The sequence below is a fragment of the Microtus pennsylvanicus genome, chromosome 21 (genome assembly GCF_037038515.1).
Source record: "Microtus pennsylvanicus isolate mMicPen1 chromosome 21, mMicPen1.hap1, whole genome shotgun sequence".
Classification (NCBI taxonomy): domain Eukaryota; kingdom Metazoa; phylum Chordata; class Mammalia; order Rodentia; family Cricetidae; genus Microtus; species Microtus pennsylvanicus.
The window spans coordinates 8,553,683-8,578,631 of record NC_134599.1 but is presented as its reverse complement, the minus strand read 5'-3'; the positions used below and the strand labels follow the sequence as shown (position 1 = coordinate 8,578,631).

Sequence of the window (24,949 nt, the reverse complement as noted above, 5' to 3'; positions counted from 1 at the left end):
AAGGCATACTGTCTTGTCTCAAGGTCCAAATCACAAGTGTGCTTTCGAGTTCTGGACTATAGTTCACTCCAGACATAGCCAAGTTGACAACCAAGAATAGCCATCACATGAGCACAGGCCTTAAAAAAGAAAACAAAACAAGCAAGTAAACAGAAACTAGCATCTTTAGATTTGTTTTATAACAGGGTTGCCACAAACCTGGAATCTGAAAGGAAGAAGAAACAGGATGTACAAAGAGGGGAGAGAAAAAGCAAAGCGTAATAAAATGAGGAACACCTGCCCAGGTGTGAGATAAAATGAGGAACACCTGCACAGGTGTGAGAGGATTTCACAGGATTGTCCACGCGGCTGCGGATGATGAGAAATTCTGTGACAGGCCACCTGAAGACTGGAAAAACCAGAGAAGTGAGTAGCAAGGCTAACTCCAAACCCAGAGAGCCCCCAACCAGGGAATCTAATAGCACAATTCTGCCTGAGAACTCAGGGTTAATGGGGAAAGTTCCAAAGGCCAGAGAACCTAGAATTCTTTGTCCACAGCTAAGAAAGGCGCTCTGGCTCTTGGGAGAAAGCAGGAGTGCCCGTCTCTGCTTTTTTGTTTCTTCTGGACCCTCGACCGTCTCATGTGCCCATCCATTTTGGATGAGACTCTGTCCTGCTCGGTTCACTGACTGAAATGCCTGTCTCTTGGAGATACTTTACTGGCATACCTAGAAAGAGGGCTGGCCACCTGGATATTACAGAATCCAGTCAAGCGGACAAAGTTATCCATTTCAACAGGTTATGAAATTTCAGGTTTGCTAAATGAAGGAGTTCTATCCTCGGCTGTTGGCCAGTGGCATAACATGCCTATACTGATACCATCAAAGATAAACCAAACATAACTAACTCTATGTGTTGTGTTTTATAATAAAAGGAGGAAATTAAACTACAGTGAATCTAAGTAGCAAAACCTTGTATCTATCTGATGAAGGGTCTGGGAATATAGGAATATATACTTATTAGCCTAAAGAGATGGGAACAGACAGTCATCAACTGTCAGCAAATAGGTATTAGCTTCTTTACTTACAGCCAGCAGCTCTGTCTATGAGCAAAGGCTAGCTTTTTTTACAATGGCTCCCCGCAGCTATTGGTCAGTTTTTTGCAGTAAACCTTACCCCTTACAGCCGACAACTGCTGTGGACCAAGGTTAGCTTTTAATAATTTTTTTCTACATGACTTTCAGCTTCATGCTGTTTCGTATCCTGCCTGCTACAGGAAGCAGGCTATGTCAAGAAAGCTGAGGGTTTTGTAAGCACCACTAGTTGTTTCAATAATGCTGCAGGGCTGGAACCTTGTAAGCGGAAATTGTAAAATGCAATATGTCTCTAAGCTTAACAAAATGGTAAAAATGCCTTTGTCCATGTCCAATGCTTACTTCTTACTTTTAAAATGGGCCCCAAATAAGCCCCCAATGTCACAGTTTCAGAAGAGTTCTGGTTGTGGTCCCAGCTAGCTGGTAAGCTTTTTGTGCCCCCTAGTGATTTTTGGAATAAAGTTTGCTTCTGGTTTCATAGACTTCGGTAATCTGTCCCCATTATTTGCACACCCCCAGACCCAACATCTGACATTCTTCTTATTCTACTCCCTGGCTTGCCTTCAGAGTTACAGTAGCTGACATTTTGTCATTAACTTTGTATATCACACACATGCACACACATCAGCTTCTGGTGAGAGCCTCAAGACAAACAGCATATGGTGGGAAGCACGAGAAAAGAAGTCTCATGGCAAAGGAGGAAGCAAGAGGGACCAGGTTTGCTCCTTCATAATAATTGGCTTTCTCAGGAACTAATCCACTCAGGAGCGAACTAATGCACCCCTCCCAACTAGCGCCCAGATGTCTCCTCCTGGAGAACTGTTAATTCCAAAAATTGTGAGAAAAGGCCAAGACCATGGCTGTCTGAATTAAAGCAAGTTTGGGGTTCCCTAGGCTAGCCAGCCAGCTGTCTCCCCCTAAGTTGGGTTTTCTGTTTTGTTTTGGTTTTTTGAGACAGGGTTTCTCTGTGAAACAGTCCTGGCTGTCCTGGAATTCGCTGAGACCAGGTTGTCCTCGAACTCACAGTGATCCACCTGCCTCCTGAGTACTGGGATTAAAGGCGTGTACCACAACCATCTGGCAAGTTGGGGGGGGGGCAAGAGCAGCCCCCACTGGCCTCTCCAAGTTCCTTTAAAAAAAAAGATTTATTATTTATTATGCATATAGTGTTCTGCCTGCATGTTTCCCTGCAGGCCAGAAGAGGGCACCAGATCACATCCCAGATGTTTATGAGCCACCATAAGGTTTAACTCTGGACCTCTGGAAGAGCAGCCAGCGCTCTTAATCGCTGGGGAGAGATAAGGTGTTCATAAAAGGTGAGGGGTTTGACAGTTATCTATTGTTAAAATGATACAATAAAAGGGGAGGAACAAAGGCTAAGATATACCAAAGGAAGAATTCACATCAAGTGAATGGGGGGTGTGAAGGGGGTTACAAGCAGTTAATATCAGACCAGGAATTTAAGAGATTACAAACAGAAGCCTTAATTAGCAGGGACTTGGCATAGGACATAGGATTTATCTCTTGGCTAGGAACAGACAGGAACTGTTTTGACCATCAACAGAAGACTTAACCTGCAAGGTATATTCTTGGTTTCAGTTTCCCGTTAACCTGTGTGGGATATTTCTGGTTTCTGTTTTACAGGACTAAGGTGCAAGGAATCTGATGAAGAAGTGTTCCTTCCATCAGGCCCTTCCTTGTAAAGGTCTTACCACCCTCCCATACTGCCACCTGTGGAGCAAGCTTCAAGTACATGAACCTTTGAATAAGAAACTGTATCAAAATCGTGTCCAAATCCTAAGTAGAGAGCCACTTGTTTAACTGGTTGCTAAGGCATAATAAGATGTTTTGCGTCCGCCCCCCCCAATTTTCCTCAGAAACAAATGATTCCAACCATATCAAATACCCCAGAAGACAAACCCTATCTTTTAAATGTTTACATTTACATTAGATGAATTTAGAGCTTCTGAGAGATTAATTCACATTCCAAGGATTAGGGCAGGAGCTCAAGCCCTTTAGTTTTTCTTAAAATGTATGTGCCCACACATGGACAATAAATAAAGTTAAAGAACAAAGCTAACACTCTCGCACTGGTTCAGCCACGTGACTGCTTACATGGTGATATTTGTTGGGGGTTGTGGACGCAGATCCTGAATTTCCTGTAAACAACTTGTTAGGCTTGCAGCTTCTGTGGGCAAACAGCTTGTTTTCCTGTGTTTGTAGCTACTCTGAGCATGAGACCCTCAGGAGTTCCTGATGGCAGGGGAATGGTTTCTGGTGAGTTTGGCTGGGGCATGGCTAGCAGTTAAGGGTCCCTATCTAAGCGGCTCTGGTACACAATAAAGGGGCACTCTTGTTTCAAGGAAGACTCCTGTCTCTGTTTGTGGGTCTTTGTGTGTTTAAAATCACCAGGCCCTAGCCTGCTCGCGAATGGTCCCGTAGTGCAGGCTCCACACTACAGGTGCAGTACCCAGCAGAAGATGGAAAACTCAAAACCGACTCATTTTTGGAGAATTTTGTCTCCCAATTCTTTGGGCACTTTTTACCTTATTGTTCTTTTATTTTTATGTTATAGCTTCCAATTCTGTGGGTTTTTTATTTTCTCTACGTACAGATTCTACATCTGTGGGTCAAAAACACCAGCAGATCAGATCACCACATACTATGTAGCTGAACTTCCAATACTCAGGAATATTGAGTGACTTTGGGATTTCTGTCATTTGTCCCTAAATGACGTTATATAGCACTGTGTTTGGCATGCTATAATCTAGAGATGATGTAAATGTTGGGAAGACTATGTAGATTGTTTGCAAATACTACACCACTTCATGAGAGGGACTTAAGCACCCATGGGATTCTGTATGGGTGCTGGGGACTGTTCTGGAGCCAACTGCCCCTGGGGATACCTAAGAATAACTGTACTCATACATATGTCTTCCCCTGGAGCAAATCATAGGACCAGTGGCTTGAAAGGGATCTACAGCGATTCAGACCAGCCTCCTAACATCTAGTGTTGCTCTGACGGTGGAAGGAAATATGGTAGAATGTAAATAAACTTCACCAAAGTTTGCAAGTTTACTCTTGATACCAGGAAAAGGGTCTGCCAAGCACCAGGTATCTTTAAACATTTGACAGAATAAGTCAAGGCTAGACAGAACAGAAAAAGACGGCCACGGGTCAGAATTTGGACTGTGAACTTGGGAGATAAAAGTAATAAAAAAGGGCTGGGCCAAGAGGCTCACACTTTTAATCCCAGCTGAGGCAGGCGGATCTCTGAGTTCAAGGTCAGCCTGATCTACTCAGCTAGTTCCAGGAAGACAGTTTGGGCAGTTACAGTGAAACCCTATCTCAAAAAACTAGGGTAAAAAAAAGTAACAAAACTTCCAATAGTAGAATTTAGAGTGTCAGGCAGGGAATTCGTTTCGAAGCATACTGGAAAAGTGTGCTACAAAACTTCCATCCCCAATATGGTCAGAAGGGATGCAAGACCAACAGATCCCAAGAATCAGATCAAATCGTGTTTCTTCTTAAAGCTTGCCTGCACACCCTCCTTGTTTTTCTACAAACACTAGGGTAAGGGAACAGGGACTCCAGGCGACGACCCTGCCTGCCACAAGGACCGCACCTTCCCCAGCTTTGGGGCGCTGCGTCACTGGCAGAGCCGGAAGGTCACCAGCAGGAGCCGGAAGGTCACCAGCAGGCACCCCCTCGGGACGGAGCAGTCGCAAAAGCCAGGGAGTCTTGTCTAAGCAGGGGTAAAGGTCGCCAGCTGACCGGGCGGCAGTTGTGGCACTCCCCGTGGGCGGCGGCCGAAAGAGTGCAGAGCCAAGTGTCACCTGAGCACGCTGCGCCTTCGATCCCGAAGGAGTCGCCGCCCTGCCTCCCCACGCCCCACGCAAGCCCCAGACCCCGAGGGTGACGTCACCCACGTCCACGCCTTACGTCCAGGGCCTGTCGTAAGTGCCGGGCAAACGAGGCCTTTAGAGGAAGGGCGCCCTCTGGGCACACCCTAACCTGCTAGCCCGCATGCGCGCGCACCTCGCCGGAGCGATCCCGATGCTGAGGCCAATGAGGCGCGGCTACGCCACGTCGCAGCACCCGACGTTGCCGTACGTCGGGCCGCGGGCGGGCAGAGCAAGTGCGGTTGCACCGACACCGGTACATAGGCGCGGGCCGGCGTGTCCTTGGGCTAGAGAGCGGGACGTCCGTCTTCGGGTCGCAGCGGTGTTGGTGGTGTTGATCACCCGGGAGCGGTGAGCGCGAGACGGGGACGCGGGGCGGGAAGGGCGCGAAGAGGCCGGCGCGGGCCTGAAATAGTGGCGCAAAGCAGGGCTGGAGGCGGCGTGGGCGCGGGGCCGGGGCCTGGAGTGCTGGAGACCTCTCGCCCACCGCCCTTCCAGAGAGCAAAGCAGAGGCTGCTGCTCCTCAGGAACTGGCCGGTTCATTTTCCTGATCGGGCATCCAGAAGACTGGGTTAATCATTCTCCTTGAATCCGGCTTGAATGGGTGACCTCGTGGTCACCCCCGCGATCTTAAAACGCGAAAGGGAGAAGGTTCCTACCCCAGCCCTCCTTTGCTTTCCAGTGCCAGACTAATGCAAGAGAGAGTAATTTAGCCTCCAAATGAGAGCAGAGCGGCTGAAAGCACTTAGGACACCCACACACCACCACCACCACACACATACAGCCCTATAACTGTGATTTTTCTTATTTTTGGAGGTGTCTTTAATTGGCAGCTCAGACAGCAATTACGCATCCTGAAACGTTAGAGTCGCAGTGGTTTTGGTATAATGCAATTGTAGGCCAGTTTTATATTTGTGACTTTTTGACCTTCCCTTCTTCTGAAACACAGATTTGAGTTGATTTTCCACTTCCCTTACTTGAGCACAAACCTATCATAAACATAGACTTGCCTTAAGTGGGGAGGGGGGAGTGTCTCCTAATTAGTGTGTTTATTATTGGGGAGTATTCCAACTGAGTGAGGTAGCATCCGGCCAGGTGTTGGAGGACAGACTAGCAGTGGGTTGCTAGTTAGGTGATTTGAATGGTCATCAGGATCCATTGTATGTGTTTCTTGAGCAAGTTATTTGAACTGTTGGGTCTTTTCATTTTTAGAATTAAAAATGGGTGACGTTGAGAAAGGCAAGAAGATTTTTGTTCAGAAGTGTGCCCAGTGCCACACTGTGGAAAAGGGAGGCAAGCATAAGACTGGACCAAACCTCCACGGTCTGTTTGGGAGGAAGACAGGTCAGGCGGCTGGATTCTCGTACACAGATGCCAATAAGAACAAAGGTAAGTGGGGACTGTGGTTAGATCACAGCACAGGCTATATGGGTGTAACCAGTGGTAGACTTACCAGGAGTATGAAACGCTTTAACCACTGCATCCCTTTCTGTTTAGGCATCACCTGGGGAGAGGACACCCTGATGGAGTATTTGGAGAATCCCAAAAAGTACATCCCTGGAACAAAAATGATCTTCGCTGGAATTAAGAAGAAGGGAGAGAGGGCGGACCTAATAGCTTATCTTAAAAAGGCTACTAAGGAGTAATTCCAGTGCCTTATTTATTACAAAACAAATGTCTCATGACTTTTAATGTGTACCGTAATTTAATTCATACCCCAAAATTCAGATCATGAACGGCTAACAGTGTTTTGTTGGACAGTCTTGATTAAGGAAAACTGACTTGTAGAAAAGTGGATATGATCTTTATTAAAGTAACGATTCCAGTTGCATAAACACCGTCACTGTTCTCCCTTTCTCAAGATAAGATTGGACTTAATTATTAAAGTTGTACTTTCCACAAAGATGGGGGTGTCACCTCAAACCTACTAAATGGTTTTATAACTAAATTTATATAATTGGACATATGAATATGTTTAAACACTGGGGAATTCTGTCACTATCTCAGAAATGAGAAGACTCATCTGTGGTAAAGTTTGTACTGCTGTTACAGGCAATGGCTAAAGGTCAGGAGGCAACTGTCTATTCTTGACTCGATGGTCTTATTTTATTAGACTTCCCTAGGTCAAAGGATGCTGCCTTTTACCATTGAAAGGCACTTACTGTGGTCTATGTATAATATATCAAATAAAGAGTATTTAGCAATGTTATAGTTGATCTATTATGTTAAAATGCCTTCAGAAACCAGCAACTTAGACCTTTTTAATTCTTATCTAAGACTAAATTGCAATTCAGAATTGTCTTTAAACACCCTTTTGGAAACAAAACAGAACTGGAACTTCTATACAGGTGTGATTGCTGGTGGTATTCTTTGCCAACTTTTTACGGAAGGATTAAAATAAAGAAGTTTGCAACAGTAAGAAGGTGATTAATTACAGGTCATGGTCTTTTGATTCTGCTTTGTTTGACTGGTGACAAGGTTTTAGTTTAACTTTCCCTAATGTAGGGGTTGGGGATTTAGCTCAGTGGTAGAGCGCTTGCCTAGCAAGCGCAAGGCCCTGGGTTCGGTCCTCAGCTTCAGAAAAAAAAAAAAAAAAAAAAAAAAGACAAAATAACAAAAAAGACCAAAAAAAAAAAACAAGGTAACTTTCCCTAATGTAAAGTATCTAGTGAAGGTGCTCCATGCAGTGACCTTGACCTCTGGGACAACTCAGATTGGAGCAACACTTCACCCTTGGTTCTTTGGCCAGAATATCACATTTGAAGAGGAATAGTTAAGCACTCACTGAGTGGTCCTACATTGTATAGAAAATGGTAGGGAAATAGGGTGATGGCGGAGTCTTTTGACTGGGAAAGGAACTCATCAATGACATCAAAAGTGTGGAGAAGGTTAAGAAGCTTTCTAAAGTCTGACAAACCACTTTGTGACGTTCATACAAGAAATTGAAAGCAGTCTAGCTGGGTGGTGGTGGCGCAAACCTTTAATCCCAGAGGTAGGTGGATCTCAGTGAGTTCAAGGTCAGCTTGGTCTACAAAGTGAGTTCCAGGACAGAGAAACCCTGTCTCAAACCCCCCCCCCCAAAAAAAAAAAACTGGAAACAAAAGTGGAGTTTTGGGGTTGTTTTGTTTTTTAAGACAGTTTCTCTGTAGCTTTGAAGCCTGTCTTAGAACTTGCTTTGTAGATCAGACTGGCCTTGAACTAACAGATCCATCTGCCTGTCTCCTAAGTGCTGGGATTGAAGATGTGCTACCATCATCCATCTAAATATGTAGCCCAGGCTGCAAATTCAGAGTTTTAGGCTGATTGATAGCTGGGTTTTTTGTTATGTGTATGGATGTTTTGTCTGCACACTACATATGCAGTGCCCCTGGGGACTAGATGAGGGTGTCGGGTCCCCTGGGACTGCTGTTACAAAGGGGATCTGCAGTGTGGGTGCTAGGAATCCAAGCTGGATCCTCTGGAAGACAGTCATTTCCAGCCCTGATAAGCTTCTAAATCCTTCAAAGGTTGAGCCTTTGTAACACAGGACTTGGTGACCCAGGTTTTAGTAACAACTATGGAAGGATGCTTTTTAACCAGTGCAAAGAAAGCCCTGAAGTTAATTCATTTTCTGCATCCTAGGAATGATAGAAAAAATGAGCAATTAAGATGACTAAACATTTCGCTTAATACTTTATAAAAATGGGGCTTTCATTATAAATTCAAAGGACCTCATGATTGGTAAGAATTTTAGAGATGTTTTGCAATCCAACTGACATTTTACAGATGAAGTTAACTGAGCCAGGCTTGAGTGGCTGAAGAACAACATGGATGAAACCAGACCAAGGAACTATGGCTATAGGTCAGTTTTAGTCAAAGTCCCTTATTCTGAGCCAGGGGGTGGCGGCCTAGGCCTTTAATCCCAGAGGCAGGTGGATATCTGTGTTCTGGGCTGAACAGTTGGCTCAGGGAAAAGGCACCTACCTGCCTTCTTCAAGACTGATAGCGTGAATTCAGTCCTGAGGATCCATGTGACTGAAGGAGAGAACTGATCATATTGCCCTCTGACCTCCATACTTGTCTGGCATGCACAGTAAGATTCTCAGACTATAAAGAACTTTTCATTTCCTGTTTGCTAGAAATCCACACTGGGCTCATATTTACTAGGTGTCTGTATAACACATCGAGTTAGTATTTTTAACATTTTATTTTAAATAGGTCTACAGCTTGAGTAGTAAACTTGGAGGAAGAACTATCAAACAAGGTCATTGTGTTATTGGAGGTGTATTGTAGACAATGCTGGCCTGGGGACTAAAACTAGAGTACTTTATCAATATATCACATATAGGCCAACCCAACCTCACCCCAAATAGAAGGTGAGCCCTCTAGAACAGTCACTTGTTCCTTTGTGTATTGTCTAGGGCTGGTTTCGTGTTAATGTTAGGACTTGGTAGTGACAGTTGGGTGTGGTGAGACATGGAGGATTTTTGAGTTCTATGCCAGCCTGAGGTACACAGTGATGCCCTGTCACGAAAGTAATAACAATTGCATAAAGAAATTGTGTCCCCAAAACTTTAATTCTTCTATGTGATGCTTTAAGAATGTTTCAACAGGCCCGGGCTGTAGCTCAGTTGATAAGAATGTTTAACACGTGTGACGCCCTGGTTTTGATACCTAGCGTTCCAGGCATGGTGGTGCCTTCTTGTGATCCCAGTACTTGGGAAGTGAAGATGGGAAGATCAGAAATCCAAGGTTATCCTTGGTTACATAGTGCGTTTGAGGTCAGACTGGACTACAGAAGGCCTTGTCTGAAAAATGCAAACAGAAAGTAAGTCTCACTTGTTCAGAGCTTTGCGGCAAAGCAGAGTTGTGTTGCTCATAGATTCACAGAGCTTAAAGGTCACTTAGATGAATTACCGTGCTCGCTATCATACATGCTGACCCCTGCACTTTCCAGGGTGACGTATAAACTTCATATGAACCGAGTTATCTCTCGTTTTAAACATTTATTAGCTGAATATAGTGCACACCTTTAATTGCAGCAGTGAGAGTCAGCAGAGAGATCCTGGACAACCAGGGCTATACAGGAAAAACCCTGCCCCCAAATAATAGTAAAGATGTGTTTGTTTTATGTGTATGACTGTTTGCCTGCATCTGTGTATGAGAACCATGTGTGTGCCTGGTGCCCACAGAGACCAGAAGTGGGTATCAGATCTGGAATGGGTTACAGATGGAGCCTTGATCCTCTAAGATCAGCAAATATTCTTAACAACCTGGTTTGTTTAATAGAAACTGGGTTTACTCCAGGCCTATGCTTCTATAGCCCTCACAAATGGAGCCTACTCAGTTTCCACATTGTCTACAACAGAAGCCTCGTCTTCCAGATCATTCCTGGCATAGACATGTTAGTGGGATCTCATCTACATGAACCTGTTGTCTCTACTTCCTGTCATCACAGTCACTAAGCACTTGAGCTGGCTTAGACTCTCTGACACCCTCTCTTAATCAACTACATATCAGTGTCTGTTGTTTCTACTGGGACTAACCAAAACCCAGACTCCTGTCATTCATTGTGACCTCTGTCCTTAGCCAGCCTCTTGGGATTTTGTAGGCAGAGACTGCTTGTTCATTTCCCGGTCACCCAGACCCGAAACAGTCACACAGAAACTGTATTAATTGCAGTACTGTTTGGCCAATAGCTTAAGCGTATTTCTAGCTAGCTCATATATTTTAAATTAACCCATCTCTATTAATCTGTGCATCACCTTGAGGTCGTGGCCTACCGGCAAGGCTTCTACAAACATCTTTCTTCTCCGGTGCTTACATGGCTTTTCCCTGACTCTGCCTACTTTCTTTGTATATCTTTTCCAGCCTGTCTATAGTCTGTTAAGCCATTGGTTGAAAGCAGCTTCTTTATTAACCAGTGGCAATAAAACATATTCATAGCATACAGAGGGGGATCCCACATCTGGATTTCTTCTCAGTCTATGAATTCTCCATATTCTCTGCCTTGGTCATTTGTGCTTCTTTTTGCATCTACTCTGTAAACCCAGCTTGGGAACTCAGCCATATGCGTTCTCTATTCCCATGCCTGACTGAGTCTTGGAGGAAAGCCTGCGTTTCTATGGTCTGGCCCCCTGTAATCAGATCAACTCTTTAAGTCCACTGAATCAATGGACCCCTATCAGATTCTGGTTTGTATATGAATTTCCCAGTTCTGCAACTGTTGTCTTGTGTTCCTTGAGCACCTTAGCCCTCCCCTGCCCCATTTCAGCAAATGTCTCTCCCATTTCCAACATGAATTCTTTACCTCCTGGTTGGAAGGAAGATGCATTCACCTTGCTGTTTGCTTTGAGCAATGCTGTTTCTAATCTGGAGGTGACAGATGTTCAGTAACACCATCAGTAGCTCAGACGGTATAAATACCACAGTGTGATTTAACACCCTCAGCCTCCCTCTCCCACGAAGGTGAAATGCCGGATGCATGCTGGCTTTCGGTTCAGGACCTCTCCATGGGCAGCTACACCGTAACACAAATATGCTGTGTGCGTAAATTCTTAAGTAGTAGCTTTTCTTATTTAGTAAGGGACCTTTGTAACTGTCCCTACCCGAACTAGGCCCGCATAGGTCCAGACTAGATACGACATACCTTTCCAGCTAGAGTTAGAAGATAAACTTAGAGACTTTCTAAATCACATACACAGAGTTTGTACATGTTATATTTAAAGTATGACTTTTTGTAGCTTTTAGTAGTGAAGGCTGCAGGAAGAGAGGCCCCCAAAGGGTTTGGGCCTTCCGCTGACAGTGCCTGACGGAATCAAGTCCACTCAACTTTCTGTACCTTAGATTCCTCATCTGTAAACTGATACAGTATTAGCCCTTAGAGTTGTGGAAATTTAAGAGATTGTATGTGGCATGTTAACCAGCACTCAATTGAACTACGTTAGCTAGTTTGGGGCTAGCTGGACCAGACACACTGCCATACTGTTTAGGGTTCTAAACATGCACTTAGGGTAAAGGACACATGATTTTTCCAAGTGGGGTGAACCTGAAGCTCACTGGGACAGAAGTGCCTTAGAGATGGGAGGCGGTGGTGGGGAAGAGACAGAAATCGTTAATAAATAAATAAATTTAAAAAAAAAAGAAGTGCCCTTAGAGGTTTGTGTCCATGAAAAGACGTATCATCCTAAAAGTTCACCTATCCCTGTGTGAGATCAAGAATCCACGAATCACAACCTTCACATTCCCCCTCTGCGTTCCTAAAGATGACTGAGTTCGGCTAAAAGAATGGATCTCTCATGTTCATGCATTCATCCTCTAAGTGTGTCTAGTTTTCCCGGTAGCCTGGCAATGCTTTCGAGTTTTGTCTGTTTGTTGTCTTGGTTGGTATTCTCTTAGACAGAGTCCTGCCTGAGGTTAGGCTGCTCCGAACTTGAGATCCTTCTGCCTCAGCCTCCTAAGCACTGAGAATACAGGTGTGCTGCCACACTTGGCTGGCTGGGTTTTTTTTTAGATCTGAGATGGTGTCGCATGCCTATAATCCCAGCACTCAGGAGACTGGAGCGAAAGAATTGCAATTTTTAGACCAACCTGGGCTACATAGCAAAGGTCCTGTCTCAAAGAGGGAGAGAATGAGAATTAAAACAAGAAACACCTGACTCAGTCAAGAGGCCTGCCTTGCCCGTTCCCTCTCCTTCCAGGAACCTGGAGAGATGACTGCTGAGCAGCCATGTTGGTTGGTGGCACCTGAAGATGACAGCCAAGCCCCTGAGGATGATGACTGGGAAGAGGGACGGACCTGTCCTATTGATGATATAACAAAGCTGCCGTAGTAGCCCAGACTACTTTACCATTTTAAGAGCGTTCTTTCTTCCTAAAGCATTTGCATTTCAGCATCTGTTGCGCGCAGCAATTTTAATCCTGACACACCCACCCATGTAATAACGTTCCTTAAATAATGCCTTTGGTATTTCTCTTACCTTCCCCACTCAGGAAGAGCCATATCCATAAGCATCTAAAATGCCAATGACTTTATGTCATTTGGGCCTAGTCTCACAAATCCAAAGGCTATATATTCGACTGCATTTGAGACACCTTTGATACCCTCATACATATTGTGATGAGCTGAAACGAGAGTGCCCCAATGTGTCCATATCCGGACCCCCAAAGCCTCCAAAGTTGCCTTGTAGGGCAAATGAGACTTTATGAATACGATCAAGTTAAAGATCTTGACGTGGGGGGCTTTGTCCTGGTTTATTCATGTGGTACTGATCCAATTACAAAGGTATTTGCGAATGAAGAAACAGGAGTCAGAGTTGGAGGGGGTGCTGTAATTAAGGAAGCAGAGGCTGGGGTGATGGGGCCCCAGCTGAGGAGTGCTGCCAGTCTGAAACTAGAGAGCACAGGTCAAAGGTCAGTGGACCAGCCCTGCTGACAACTGCATTCCAGCCTACTGAGCCCCACGGCAGGCCTCTGTTTTCTAGAACCATAAGAAAATAAACGTCGCAGTAATTCATTGCAAAAACAGCCATGCAGTTAGTCACAAAACTAACATCTTTACAGAAAACTATTTTTTTTTCTGGGTTTGGCCTGCATTTATTGACAGTGTTTGAGAGAGAGAGTTCTCACAGTATCGTATGTTCCCACACCACCTGGGAGAGTAAAAACATGGGTTTCACGAGTCCAGTGTGTGCAGCCCCCTGTCCCATCCTTAGGCCTCCAAGCTCAGAGCATGGAAAGATTCATACAGCCATGCTCCTAACGCTGACTCCCACGGTTGCCGGGATTGTTGCAGAGTCCTTGAAGTTCAGACCTTGGAAATCATCCTTCCTCTCTAAAACCACTTTCTCAAATGCTTTGGAAAGCATCAGGGGATGCGCCCACATTTCCTAATTCTGAGCCATAGACCAGCTCAGCTGAACAGAACTTTGTGTAACAATGAAGATTTCACAGAAAATTCTTAACTGGCCAGGTGGTGGTGGTGCATGCACGCCTTTAATCCCAGCACTCGGGAGGCAGAGGCAGGTGGATCTCTGTGAGTTTGAGGCCAGCCTGGTCTACAAGAGCTAGTTCCAGGACAGACACCAAAAACTACAGAGAAACACTGTCTCGAAAGTCAAAAAAAAAAAAAAAAAAAGAAAGAAAGAAAAAGAAAAAAAATTCTTAACTGTACCCCCAAATTCGACTCTTTTATTTTTCTTATCTTTATCATTAAATCATCCACACCAGAAACTGCCTGTGTGCCTGTGTTGTCATCGTTCACTCATCGCTGGGTATTCTAGTTCTACATATTAGCTATTCCAGTCAGTTCCATCGTTAACTTCTGTCCAAAGGTTCTTAATGTACACAGAACACAGAGAATGGTTAGGACCGACTTTATCTGTCACCGCTGGTGAGAAAGGTGCTGCTACCGTGTAGCATCTGGTAGGTAAAAACCACCGATGCTGCAGAACATGCCCAGCATCCCCAAACAGGCATCAATGTCCTGAGAAACCTCTGGACTCAGCCGAGTCTCTGCCCACCCCGGTAAGGCCCCAGTCACCATTATCACAAATGCCTGTTCCCTGGGGATCTTTTCTCATTGTTGTACCGGAAGTGCCCTGCTCCAGGGACTTTATCTTTGGCACTATGCTAGAGAGAGGGCAGAGGGACGTTGAGAAATGGGTGAGGGTGCTTGCTACCTGACATTGATTCCTGATGCCCAAATGAAGGGGGAATGAAAGAAACAACGCTACATGGGAGCTCACCAAGGCCAGCTGGACTGTAACTGAAAAAGCATGGGATAAAACTGGACTCTCTTGAACATGGCGAACAATGAGAGCTGATGAGACGCCAAGGACAATGGCAAGGGGTTTTGATCCTACGTAATGTGCTGGCTTTGTGGGAGCCTAGCCAGTTTGGATGTTCACCTTCCTAGATATGGACGGAGGGGGGAGGACCTAGGACTTACCACAGGGCAGGGAGCCCTGACTGCTCTTTGGACTGGAGAGGGAGGGGGAAAGGAGTGGGGGGAGGGGGAGAAGGGTGGGAGGAGGGGGAGGAAAATGGGAGGCTGGGAGGAGGTGGAAACTTGTTTTTTCTTTCTCATTTTCTCAATAAAAAAAAAGATTTTTTTAAAAAAAGAAAGAAACAGCGCTACAAAGCCACCCTCTGATCACCACATTTGTACGGTGGCATGTACACCCCCATCCCTCACACACAGAATTCCTTTACAAAAGAGAGATGGGGGAGAAGGTTGGAGAGATGGCTTGGTTGTTGGACGCTTTCTACTCCACTAGGGGATCCAAGTTAAGTTCCCAGTACCCATACCTGCCTGCATTTTCAGCTCCAGGGGATCAGACACACACACACACACACACACACACACACACACACACACACACACACACACACCAATAAATCTAAAAAAAAAAAAATAACCAAATGAAAATGTTGGGGGGGGGCATCAGATTGCAAGCATGCACCACCACACCCAGGTTTATGAGGTGCTGGAAATCAAGCCTGGAGTTCCAGACCTGCTAGGCAATCACTCCAGCAGCTAAACTACATCCCCAGCCCCTAGAACACCATCCCTAGTCATAGCCCTGCTTTCCCCAGTCCACCAGGTCCATATGGTCAGAACGACAGCACTTGGGCGCTCTCCAATATGAAAAAGACAATTGACTGCTTTCTCAGCCCTGGAACTGTGTAGTGATTGCTGACACCATCCTTAGACTTCTAGAGTAAATGTTCTATCAGTCCCCAGTCATTCATGAAAGAAACTCACTTGAGCATCCATAACTACTGTGCTCATTTCAATCTGATAAAACACCCTGGCTAAATTTAGTTTAGGCATCAGGGAGCTCTGAGTGGCAGCATCAGTGTCCCCGCAGGGACAGAAGAAGACTTACAACAAGCGCGGACTTAGATGAGGGTGAAAATGAACTCTCTGCTACGTACTTTTCTGCATCAGTTTCTTTATTCCTCCTTTCTCCTGCTAAGGTTCCAGCTTATATACATGCACAAAACAAAAGCAATTCTCTGAGCATGCATTTTCTCGGGTCAAAAGACAGACAAGAGCGGTCCCGAGGTACACTGGCAACATCTTCATGGCCCTGGGGAGGTGTGGCCAGAAAACAGGTCCAGGAAGTGCCTAGGAGGCTTCTAAACTCTAAAAAGGGGAGAAGAGAAATTTGTATGTTAAACTGCATTCTTAAGTGTGGTTAGTTAAACTAGAAGTTTGTAATCAAAGAATATAGAAAAAAAGCGAGGGAATGCAGCATCTCTGCGCTCTCTGAGCACTCCCTCTAGCACCTGCAGAGGCCCGGAACGGTGTTTATGGTGGCCATGGAAACCAGAGTAAACTGCTGAAGGCAAATGTGTGGCGTTTGATTTGCATTAGCATTTTCGGCAGCATCGCTTGCTAAGGGGCCTTTTCAGATCTGAAAATTACATCTCTCACCCTGCGTGGTTACAAGGGGGATTTAGGGTTACATAGTTCGAAATTCATGATCTGATGAATTCCAGCTGCCCAGGTCAAACAGTGGTTCTTGGCCTCCATACTGTGCACATGAGAGGGATTTAACGGCTTTTTTAGAGTAGGGGAAAAAGGGGCAGGGGCGGAGGGGTTAACTTAGGTTAGTACTTTTCCAAAGTCAGCTGTGGGAGAATTTAGGGCACCCATCTCTCTATCAGGAAGGACTAAGAATCAAACAAGCCGGGATGTGCCACCTCTATCTAGGTCTGAAAAGTGATCCCTATAAAGGACTCCTCTCCTCACCAAACCTCCTGCCAAATAGAAGATAATTGCAGGGAGCTGGCTACTAAGTTTGTCTCAGGGAACAAAGTGGCGATTAGACTGTGGGAACCAAGGTTATTGACTGTGTGACTAAACTTCCCACCGGAGGTCCCACAGAGTGAGAAGGGACCCAACATACCAATACATGGGAAAAAACTGTGACAAATAATCTATAAACTGTTGAATCTTGTGCCAAGGGAGAGTGCTTATGGCTCCACAAGAGATCTACTGTAAGAACAGCTGATAGACAAAGGAAGGCAGACCCAGCGCCTTGCTAACTGGTTTATCTCTGTCACAACGTATTCATTCTGATGGGTCAGCCTTCTGATGGGTCAGCCTTCTGCTCCATGAGCTGAAATCTCACTGCACCATTCCTGTGGACCACAGCATTTAGGGAAAGAAAGAATTTATTTTGCTTGTACTTCTAGTTCTAACACTGAGGGAAGTCAGGGTAGGAACTCACATAGGAGCTGAAGCAGAAACCATAGAGGGACGCAGTTTTCTGGCTCACTCATTGGCTCCTCACGGTCTCGTGTTTAGCCAGCTTTCTTAGACAGCCCAGAGACACTTGCTTAGGGATAGCGCTGCCCACAGTGGACTGGACCTTCATATATCAACTAATCAGGACAGTATCCCATAGCCATGTCCATGGGCCAGTCAAGGCCGCTCTCCAACCAAGGCTTTCCTCTCAGATGACTCAGGCTGACAATTAAAGCTCACAAGCACAGGTATATTACTCTCTTTTCCGCTTGTGTCACCACCACTGTCACCGTCGCCCCCCCCCCAAAAAAAACACAACAAAACTGTGGGACCCTCTTGAGGAGTGGATTCTCTGCTATGGATTGTAAACTAGTCAAATCTGTTCCTGTCTTGTTAAATAAAGTCAAAATGTGCTTATTTTTTATTTATTAAAGATTTCTGTCTCTTCCCCGCCACCGCCTCCCATCTCCCTCCCCCTTCCCCAATCAAGTCCCCCTCCCTCGTCAGCCCAAAGAGCAATCAGGGTTCCCTGCCCTGTGGGAAGTCCCAGGACCACCCACCTCCATCCAGGTCTAGTAAGGTGAGCATCCAAACTGCCTAGGCTCCCCCAAAGCCAGTACGTGCAGTAGGATCAAAAACCCATTACCATTGTTCTTGAGTTCTCAGCAGTCCTCATTGTCCGCTATGTTCAATAGCAGCTGAGGTAACTATTGTTTAGCTACAACATTTTGCACTCTGAGAGCATGGCTATCAGGTATCCATTCTGCCTGGTTTCATTTAACACTCAACAATGCTGTGGTCGGCAGGGGTTTGTGGGACTTACTAAGTGGTTCTCTTTAAACTCTTAAAACATAGTCGTTGGTGCCCACGGAACCCATGGTAATGGTGAGTATTAAAATCCAATGGTCTTCACTACAGGACTGACTAACTCACTGTGTTTCAGCTGAAGCTGACCAGGCTAATTAGCAAGAGTAGAACTAAGATCCAGAGGGCTCTTCACTTCCAAAACCCTTGATCTTTCAAATATAACTGCACCTCCAGCATATACGGGTTCAAACTCTGGCTTGTCGTAACTATTCACGAGCCTTGCCAATGAGGAGGTGATTATCTCAAAATGGTCCATGGCTTTAACCAGTTAAATGACATTGTTAGCGGTTGGAAATAAAACTTAAGACCATAATACCTTCCATCGCCATCGACAGATGGAGGAATGAGGAACCTGTGATCTATGTGAGCGCGTGTGTTCACACTTCTAATCCCCATTCTGGGGAAGCAGAGCCAGGCACTATTGGGAGCTCGCTGGCCAGATAGCCTAGTTTAATCAGTAAACTCTGGGCCAATAAGAGACTCTAGTGAGAGATGGGTGGGCAGAGGGAGGAAGGAAAGAAAGAGAAAAGAAAAGTAGACTGCAGAACTACAGGACAAGATCTGAGGAGAAACATCCAGGGTTGTCCTCTAGCCTACACACACACACACAAATGTACACACACACATATACACACACACAGACACATACACACACATACACATATACACACATACACACACATACACACACACAGACAAACTGACCAACCTGGAGGCTGCGATGCAAAGCCAAGGAAGACAAGCACAGAAAGACTAAACAGAATGGAGTAGAACTTACAGGAGGTTGAGGATGGGCTGGTATGGGGAAGATTTCTGAAAGATTTTAAATGATTAATCTGTAGGTAATGAGTATGTTAACAGCTTTTATCTTTTTTCAATGTGCACATTGTTAAGTTGAAGTGTAGACCTCAGCCCCTTGCATCCATCCCAGCCCCCAGGCCTGAGAGTTGTATTGCTCTGGACTCCAAATCCCAGCATGCCAGGTCCTGACCCCTCACGGACCACTCCCACAGGGTATTTATGTGAGCTCCCAAAGGAGAAACAAGTGGCCTCTTTTCCTTCCTCCCGGTGGTCGCATTAGTGGCCTTTTGGTTTCCCCTCGGGGGGCCACCTGAGAGCACAGGAATCCCATTAAATCTGGATATTTTTTAATTTGGCTTGTTGTGATTTGTTTTGATTGGGATTTGAGTCAACAGAGAGCCTGCGTTAGGAACAATTCCTAGCACACATATATTAAAATACCATGCTGAGTCCCACAAATGCATACAAGTATTGCACTGAAGTACTAGGCAGTGACTGAGAACACAGAAAGAGCTGGGGCCTCAAGTAGCTTGTCCCTATTGTTATGAATTTGCTGCGGGTCCGAGCAGCTTGTTGGGATCCCGGTGGAGGCAGTGAGTCCCGGGAAAGTGCAAGTTCCTGGCGGTGTGGGCAGGCGGGCGGGTGGGAGGCACAGATGTTGCCAGTCTCCGGGACTGCTGGGGTCCCAAAAGCGGCCAGTCATCTCCATATAGAGTCACGTGTTGATGTCTCCATGGTTATTCAAGAGAGGACATCTCTATGTCACACTGGTCACAGGCAAATGTCTGACTTACCGAAAAAGTTAGTCATAAACCAGGTAGTCCAAGTAAGTGAACCCCAGACATGGGACTAAGCTCCCACATGTGGGACACTGCTGGTGGTATCCTTGGGTCTTAAATGTCCCCCAAACTCCTGTGCAGTGTCCAGAGACAGACCTTTGAATGTTATTGGGTTGCCAGGGCTGTGATCACATCTATGGATTAATCCACTGAAGGGAGCATAACTTAATGAGATATTGCCAGGTGGGATAAACTTCAGGAGTTGGGGCAGGATGGAGAGAGTGGGTCACTGGGACTTGTCCTGGAGGGGGGTAGTGTGTATGTCCCTGTTTATTTCTCTCTTGCTGCCACTGCTTCTTTCCTGACAGTCACAAGGGAGCAGCTGGCTCCACCACATGCTCCCCACCCCGTGCTGTTCATCCTCACAACCTGGAGCTAAAGCTGTGAACCAAACAACCTTTCTCCCTTTAAGTTGACGTACTTCAGGAATTCACGATGGCAGAAGCTGAGGAACGGTGCTGAGCAGAGTTAGAACATCTGTTTCTTGGGCTTCTACCTCCTAAAATAAGGAAGAAGATTTATATCACTTCCCTATTTCCGTCCTACTAAAGTCAGAGAGCGGAAAGGGAGGGAGTGGAAAATAGCCATGAATTACATTAGCTGAGGTTCTTCTGCGTGGATGGAAGCAGGGCACCAGATCATTTTGCAACAGTAGGAACAAACAACTGGGTGTTGATACATATCAGGATCTTCAGTCCTGTATGGCCCCTCCCACTTTGCCCTCCGTCCTCCTGTATGGCCCCTTTTACTCACTGGTCCTGGTAGGGTCTCAGAGGACACAGCTGGTGTTCTTCTCTTTATAGCCCTAGTTCTCAACACCCTTCTTAGCAGTAAGAACTAACAAATAGGGCTGGAGAGATGGCTCAGAGGTTAAGAGCAGTGCCTGCTCTGCCATAGGTCCTGAGTTCAATTCCCAGCAACCATATGGTGGCTCACAACCATCTGTAATGGAGTCTGGTGCCCTCTTCTGGCCAGCAGGCATACACGCAGACAGAATATTGTATACATAATAAATAAATAAATATTTTTAAAAAAAAGAACTAACAAATACCTCATGAACCGGCATGTATGATCTTCTCAACTACAATTTAGCTCTGTGGTGTTGGAGACATTTCCTGTATTTTTTATTCCCTATATGGCATTTGTAATGATATTTCATTTGTATTTTAATAAATAAAGCTTGCCTGAAGTTCAGAAAGTGAAACAGCCTCACTGGTCAGCCTTACAGACCAGATAGTGGTGAAACACACCTGTAATCCCATTAGCTACACTAGTTTGACCTGGAAGCAGACTGAGTTAGAGATAAGAGCCAGTTTTGCTTCAAGTTGAACCCCAATTTCTGTCTCTGGGCTATTATTAATTGTGCTACAATTATTGATTAATCTTACTTAATTACATGAGGCAGTAATCTTCTTCCTCTTTACTTCCTCTTCTTCTTTCTCTACTTTCTCTTTACTTCCTCATATTTTACTTTCTCCTCTACTTCTTTCTCTTCTACTTCCTCTTCTTCCTCTTCTACTTTTTTCTTCAATTTCCTCTGCTGCTTCCTCCTTTTCCTCTTCCTTATTATGTATACAATATTCTGTCTGTGTGTATAAGAGGGCACCAGATCCCATTACAAATGGTTGTGAGCCACCATGTGGGTAGCTAGGAATTGAACTCAGGACCTTTGGAAGAGCAGGCAATGTTCTTAACCACTGAGCCATCTCTCCAGCCCTTCACTTTTCAAGTCAGGGTTTCTCTGTGTAGCTTTGGAGCCTGTCCTTGAACTTTCTCTTCCTCAGGCTGGCCTCGAACTCACAGATATTCGCTGTCCTCTGCTTTCTGAGTGCTGGGATTAAAGGCCTGTGCTACCACCACCCAGTTGAGACTTTTCAAAATTGAGATTCCCTCCTCTTTAGTTAACATAAAACACCAAGCAAGGTTGCCCAAACATTGTTGCCTTAAGCTGACCTTCTCCAGAATCTTTCTGCCTAGACCTCCCAAGTGTAGAATTAGCAACAGGGGGCACCATATCCAGTGAGCTGTGAATAATTCTAAGACTTTAAGAACAGGGACTGAGGTAACTAAACAAATGGGGCTGCTCTTCCCCTGCTTCTGATTTTCTTTTTTTTTTTAAAGATTTATTTATTATGTATACAGCGTTTTCCCTACATATATGCTGCAGACCAGAAGAGGGCACCAGATCTCATTACAGATGGTTGTGAGCCACCATGTGGTTGCTGGGAATTGAACTCAGGACCTCTGGAAGAGCAGTCAGTGCTCTTAACCTCTGAGCCATCTCTCCAGCCCCTTCTGATAGTCTTTAAGACAGGGGTTACTGTGTAGCCAAGACTAGCCTGGAGCTCACTATATACCCCAGACTAGCCTGGAACTCTTGATCCTTCTGCCTCAGGCTCCTGAGTTCTGGGATTACACCCACTTTGCTCTGGCTTGCTTATATTTTTTTCACTCCTTTCCTGGAATGCCTTTCCTCCTATGACCAGTAGATGGACCTCTAATTCATAAAACAAGAAAACAAAACATGCTAGATTTGTCTGGGGGCAGGGACCATCTCTGATTTACTGGCCTCATTCAGACACATTGCTCTCCTTAACGAATATTTGTTTGTTTGTTTGTTTGTTTATTTATTTATTTATAATGCATTTAATGCAAACAATATTCCAAATGTCTAAAATGACCAAGAAAAGTAAGGTGCCTGGCCAGGCCTGGTGGATCCAGCCTGTGTGTGATTGCAGTGGCCCTGAAAGCTTAGGATAGAAAGTTCAGAACCAACCTGAGATGTGGACCATAGTGATACACACCTTTACTCCCAACATTCAGGAAGCAGAGGCAGGAAGATCTCTGTGAGTTTAAGAACAGCCTGATCTATTGAGTGAGTTCCAGGACAGTCAGGGCTATAGACAGACATTGTCTCAAATAAATCAATAAACCAGGCCTACAGATAGAGACCCTGTCTCAAAGAAGCAAATAAATAAAAGGAATCAACCTGCTCAGTTTAGACCTTGTCTCAAAAATAAAAGGGGAAAGGGGGAAAAAGCGGGATTTGAAGATGCTACAGCTCAAGGCTAAGTGCTTCCCTGGCACATGCAAAAGTCATGGGTTCAGTCTTCAGAATACACAGAGGGAGAAGGCACCTGTCTTCATCAAAGCTCGCATTCCAGTGGGGAAGACAGAAGATGCTCCCAGTGCAGCTTGAGCTGTGCTACACACACACACACACACACACACACACACACGCACACACACGCACGCACACATACACACATACATACACACTCACATGCACACACACACACATGCACACACACACACATGCACACTCACATGCACACACAGAGTACTGGGAGTTGAATCTAGAGTCTTGCACGCACTAGAAAGACGCTCTACCACTGAGCTAAACTCCTAAGCATTTTGATACTTTTTTAAAAAATTTAAACTATTTTGAATGTTTTTTTTCACAGAACAAGGTTTGACTTTTATTATCTTAAAAAGTTTAATATTAGTTGGGCAGTGGTGGCGCATGCCTTAAATACCAGCACTCAGGAGACAGAAGTAGGATCTCAGGAGGATCTCTGTGAGATCGAGGCTAGCCTGGTCTACAGAGTGAGTTCCAGGACAGCCAAAACTACAGAGAGAAACCTTGTCTTGAAAAAACAAACAAAAAAGCATAATATTTACTTAGCTTTCTGACCTGTATTTGTGCCTTCAACAATGGTTTTTGCTTCTCAATAAGGAACATTCACTAGATTCTGTCATGAACACATTTACCACAAGCGGAATCACCCTATATCCTGCTAGCGTTGTTGTTTTAGGAAATGTCATGAGGACTTTAGGTCTCAGAGCACAAACTCCTCAAAGTCTGCTTGGACACACACCACATATGGATTGTGGTGCCTTCTCAAGCTTCTTGGAATAAAGATCAGCAATTCTGTTACCAGGAGTTCCAGATAGCCTTTTTCGTTAGTCTGTATTTTAGAGAGACCGATAATGGAATGTCAAATGCTGGGCTGTTGTGAGCATCTCTAGACATCGCTATTGGAGTAGGAATGGCCCTTTTCACACTAAAATTTTTTAAGACACAGTGTGGATAAGTTAAGCAGGCTGGCCTTGTGCTTTTGATACTCCTACTTCAGCCTCCCAAATACCTAAGGTTACACGAAAGCCTGGGCCACCATGGCCAGCCGTGAAAACACTTTTATATTCTGGGGAATCTAGTATAGGGCCTGGCATGGTAGCAGAGAGTAAAGATTGTTTTAGTGAAGGAAAAGTTAATGTGGAGCTTAAAAATGAAATCATGCCAGGAGGTGGTGGCGCACGCCTTTAGACCCAGCACTCGGGAGGCAGAGGCAGGTGGATCTCTGTGAGTTTGAAACCAGCCTGGTCTACAAAGTGAGCTCCAGGACAGGCCCCTAAGCTACACAGAGAAACCCTGTCCAACAACAAAAAAACCAAAACAAAAAACAAAAAAACAAAAATTAAATCATAAGAAGTAAAAGAAGAGCGCTGCTATCGCCCCCCAGCAAGAGTTACTGGGAAATTGGGGTCAGCTTTTCCAGTCACAGTGTTATTACTCGGTCCCCACATGAGATTTACAAAGGCCCATTATCCTCAGGGTCTAATGAATTCGTGCCCAGGTTTAAAGTATGGACCCATGAGAGGCTTCCTCTTATTACAGGTTAGTCCCACATGTAAAGGTAACATTTCACATGCCAAATCCCCCAGATCTTCATTAGGTTCCTCAGGCCAGGCTCTAGCCTCTGGGGCAAAGGAAACAGGGGAGGGGGCCTTAATAGATTAATTATTAACCATCTGCACCTCCGGACACCAAGGGAGGTAAAAACAATCCCACACCAGTTTGGAATTATGATGAATAGGGTGGTATTTATTTAAAAGGGAAAAAACTTACAGATCACCGTCCCAGACAACAGCCCTCTGTGCAATCAGGAAAAAGTCTAGTCGCTGGAACCGGAGCAGGAAGCCAAGAGAGCGAGAAGGGAAGTAGCCGCTTTTTTAAAGGGAGAGAGACCACGCCCCAATGGGCTGGTATCTCAGCGGCTATTGGCTGGAGGAGCGGAAGGACCTCCCGCAACATCTCTCCTGTTAATTGCCAGCAGCTACCTCTTCCCATCTGGGGTTGCTGTGAGTATCATGTGAGATTATCCTGAGCACCTGGTAAAGAGATGGCCAACATTCCATGACCACAAATGCTCATCCTACCTTCTGCCTGGGC

At 45.3% G+C, this 24,949-nt stretch overlaps 1 protein-coding gene and 1 long non-coding RNA gene across 2 annotated transcripts; one reads left to right on the top strand and one right to left on the bottom strand.

Moving 5' to 3' along the window:
* The first annotated feature begins 5,171 nt into the window (after positions 1–5,171).
* Cycs (cytochrome c, somatic) lies at positions 5,172–7,183 on the top strand. Its single transcript, XM_075955327.1, has 3 exons — positions 5,172–5,325; positions 6,187–6,363; positions 6,472–7,183. The coding sequence occupies exons 2-3, from the start codon at positions 6,195–6,197 to the stop codon at positions 6,618–6,620; spliced, it is 318 nt and encodes a 105-aa protein (XP_075811442.1). The 5' UTR covers positions 5,172–5,325; positions 6,187–6,194; the 3' UTR covers positions 6,621–7,183.
* An 8,733-nt stretch (positions 7,184–15,916) lies between these two features.
* On the bottom strand, positions 15,917–24,696 carry LOC142839089 (uncharacterized). The gene is made up of 3 exons (XR_012908685.1): positions 24,626–24,696; positions 20,138–20,215; positions 15,917–16,102 (listed from the first exon to the last, which is right to left on the bottom strand). It is a non-coding gene; the product is annotated as an uncharacterized LOC142839089 (long non-coding RNA).
* Between the last annotated feature and the right edge of the window lie 253 nt (positions 24,697–24,949).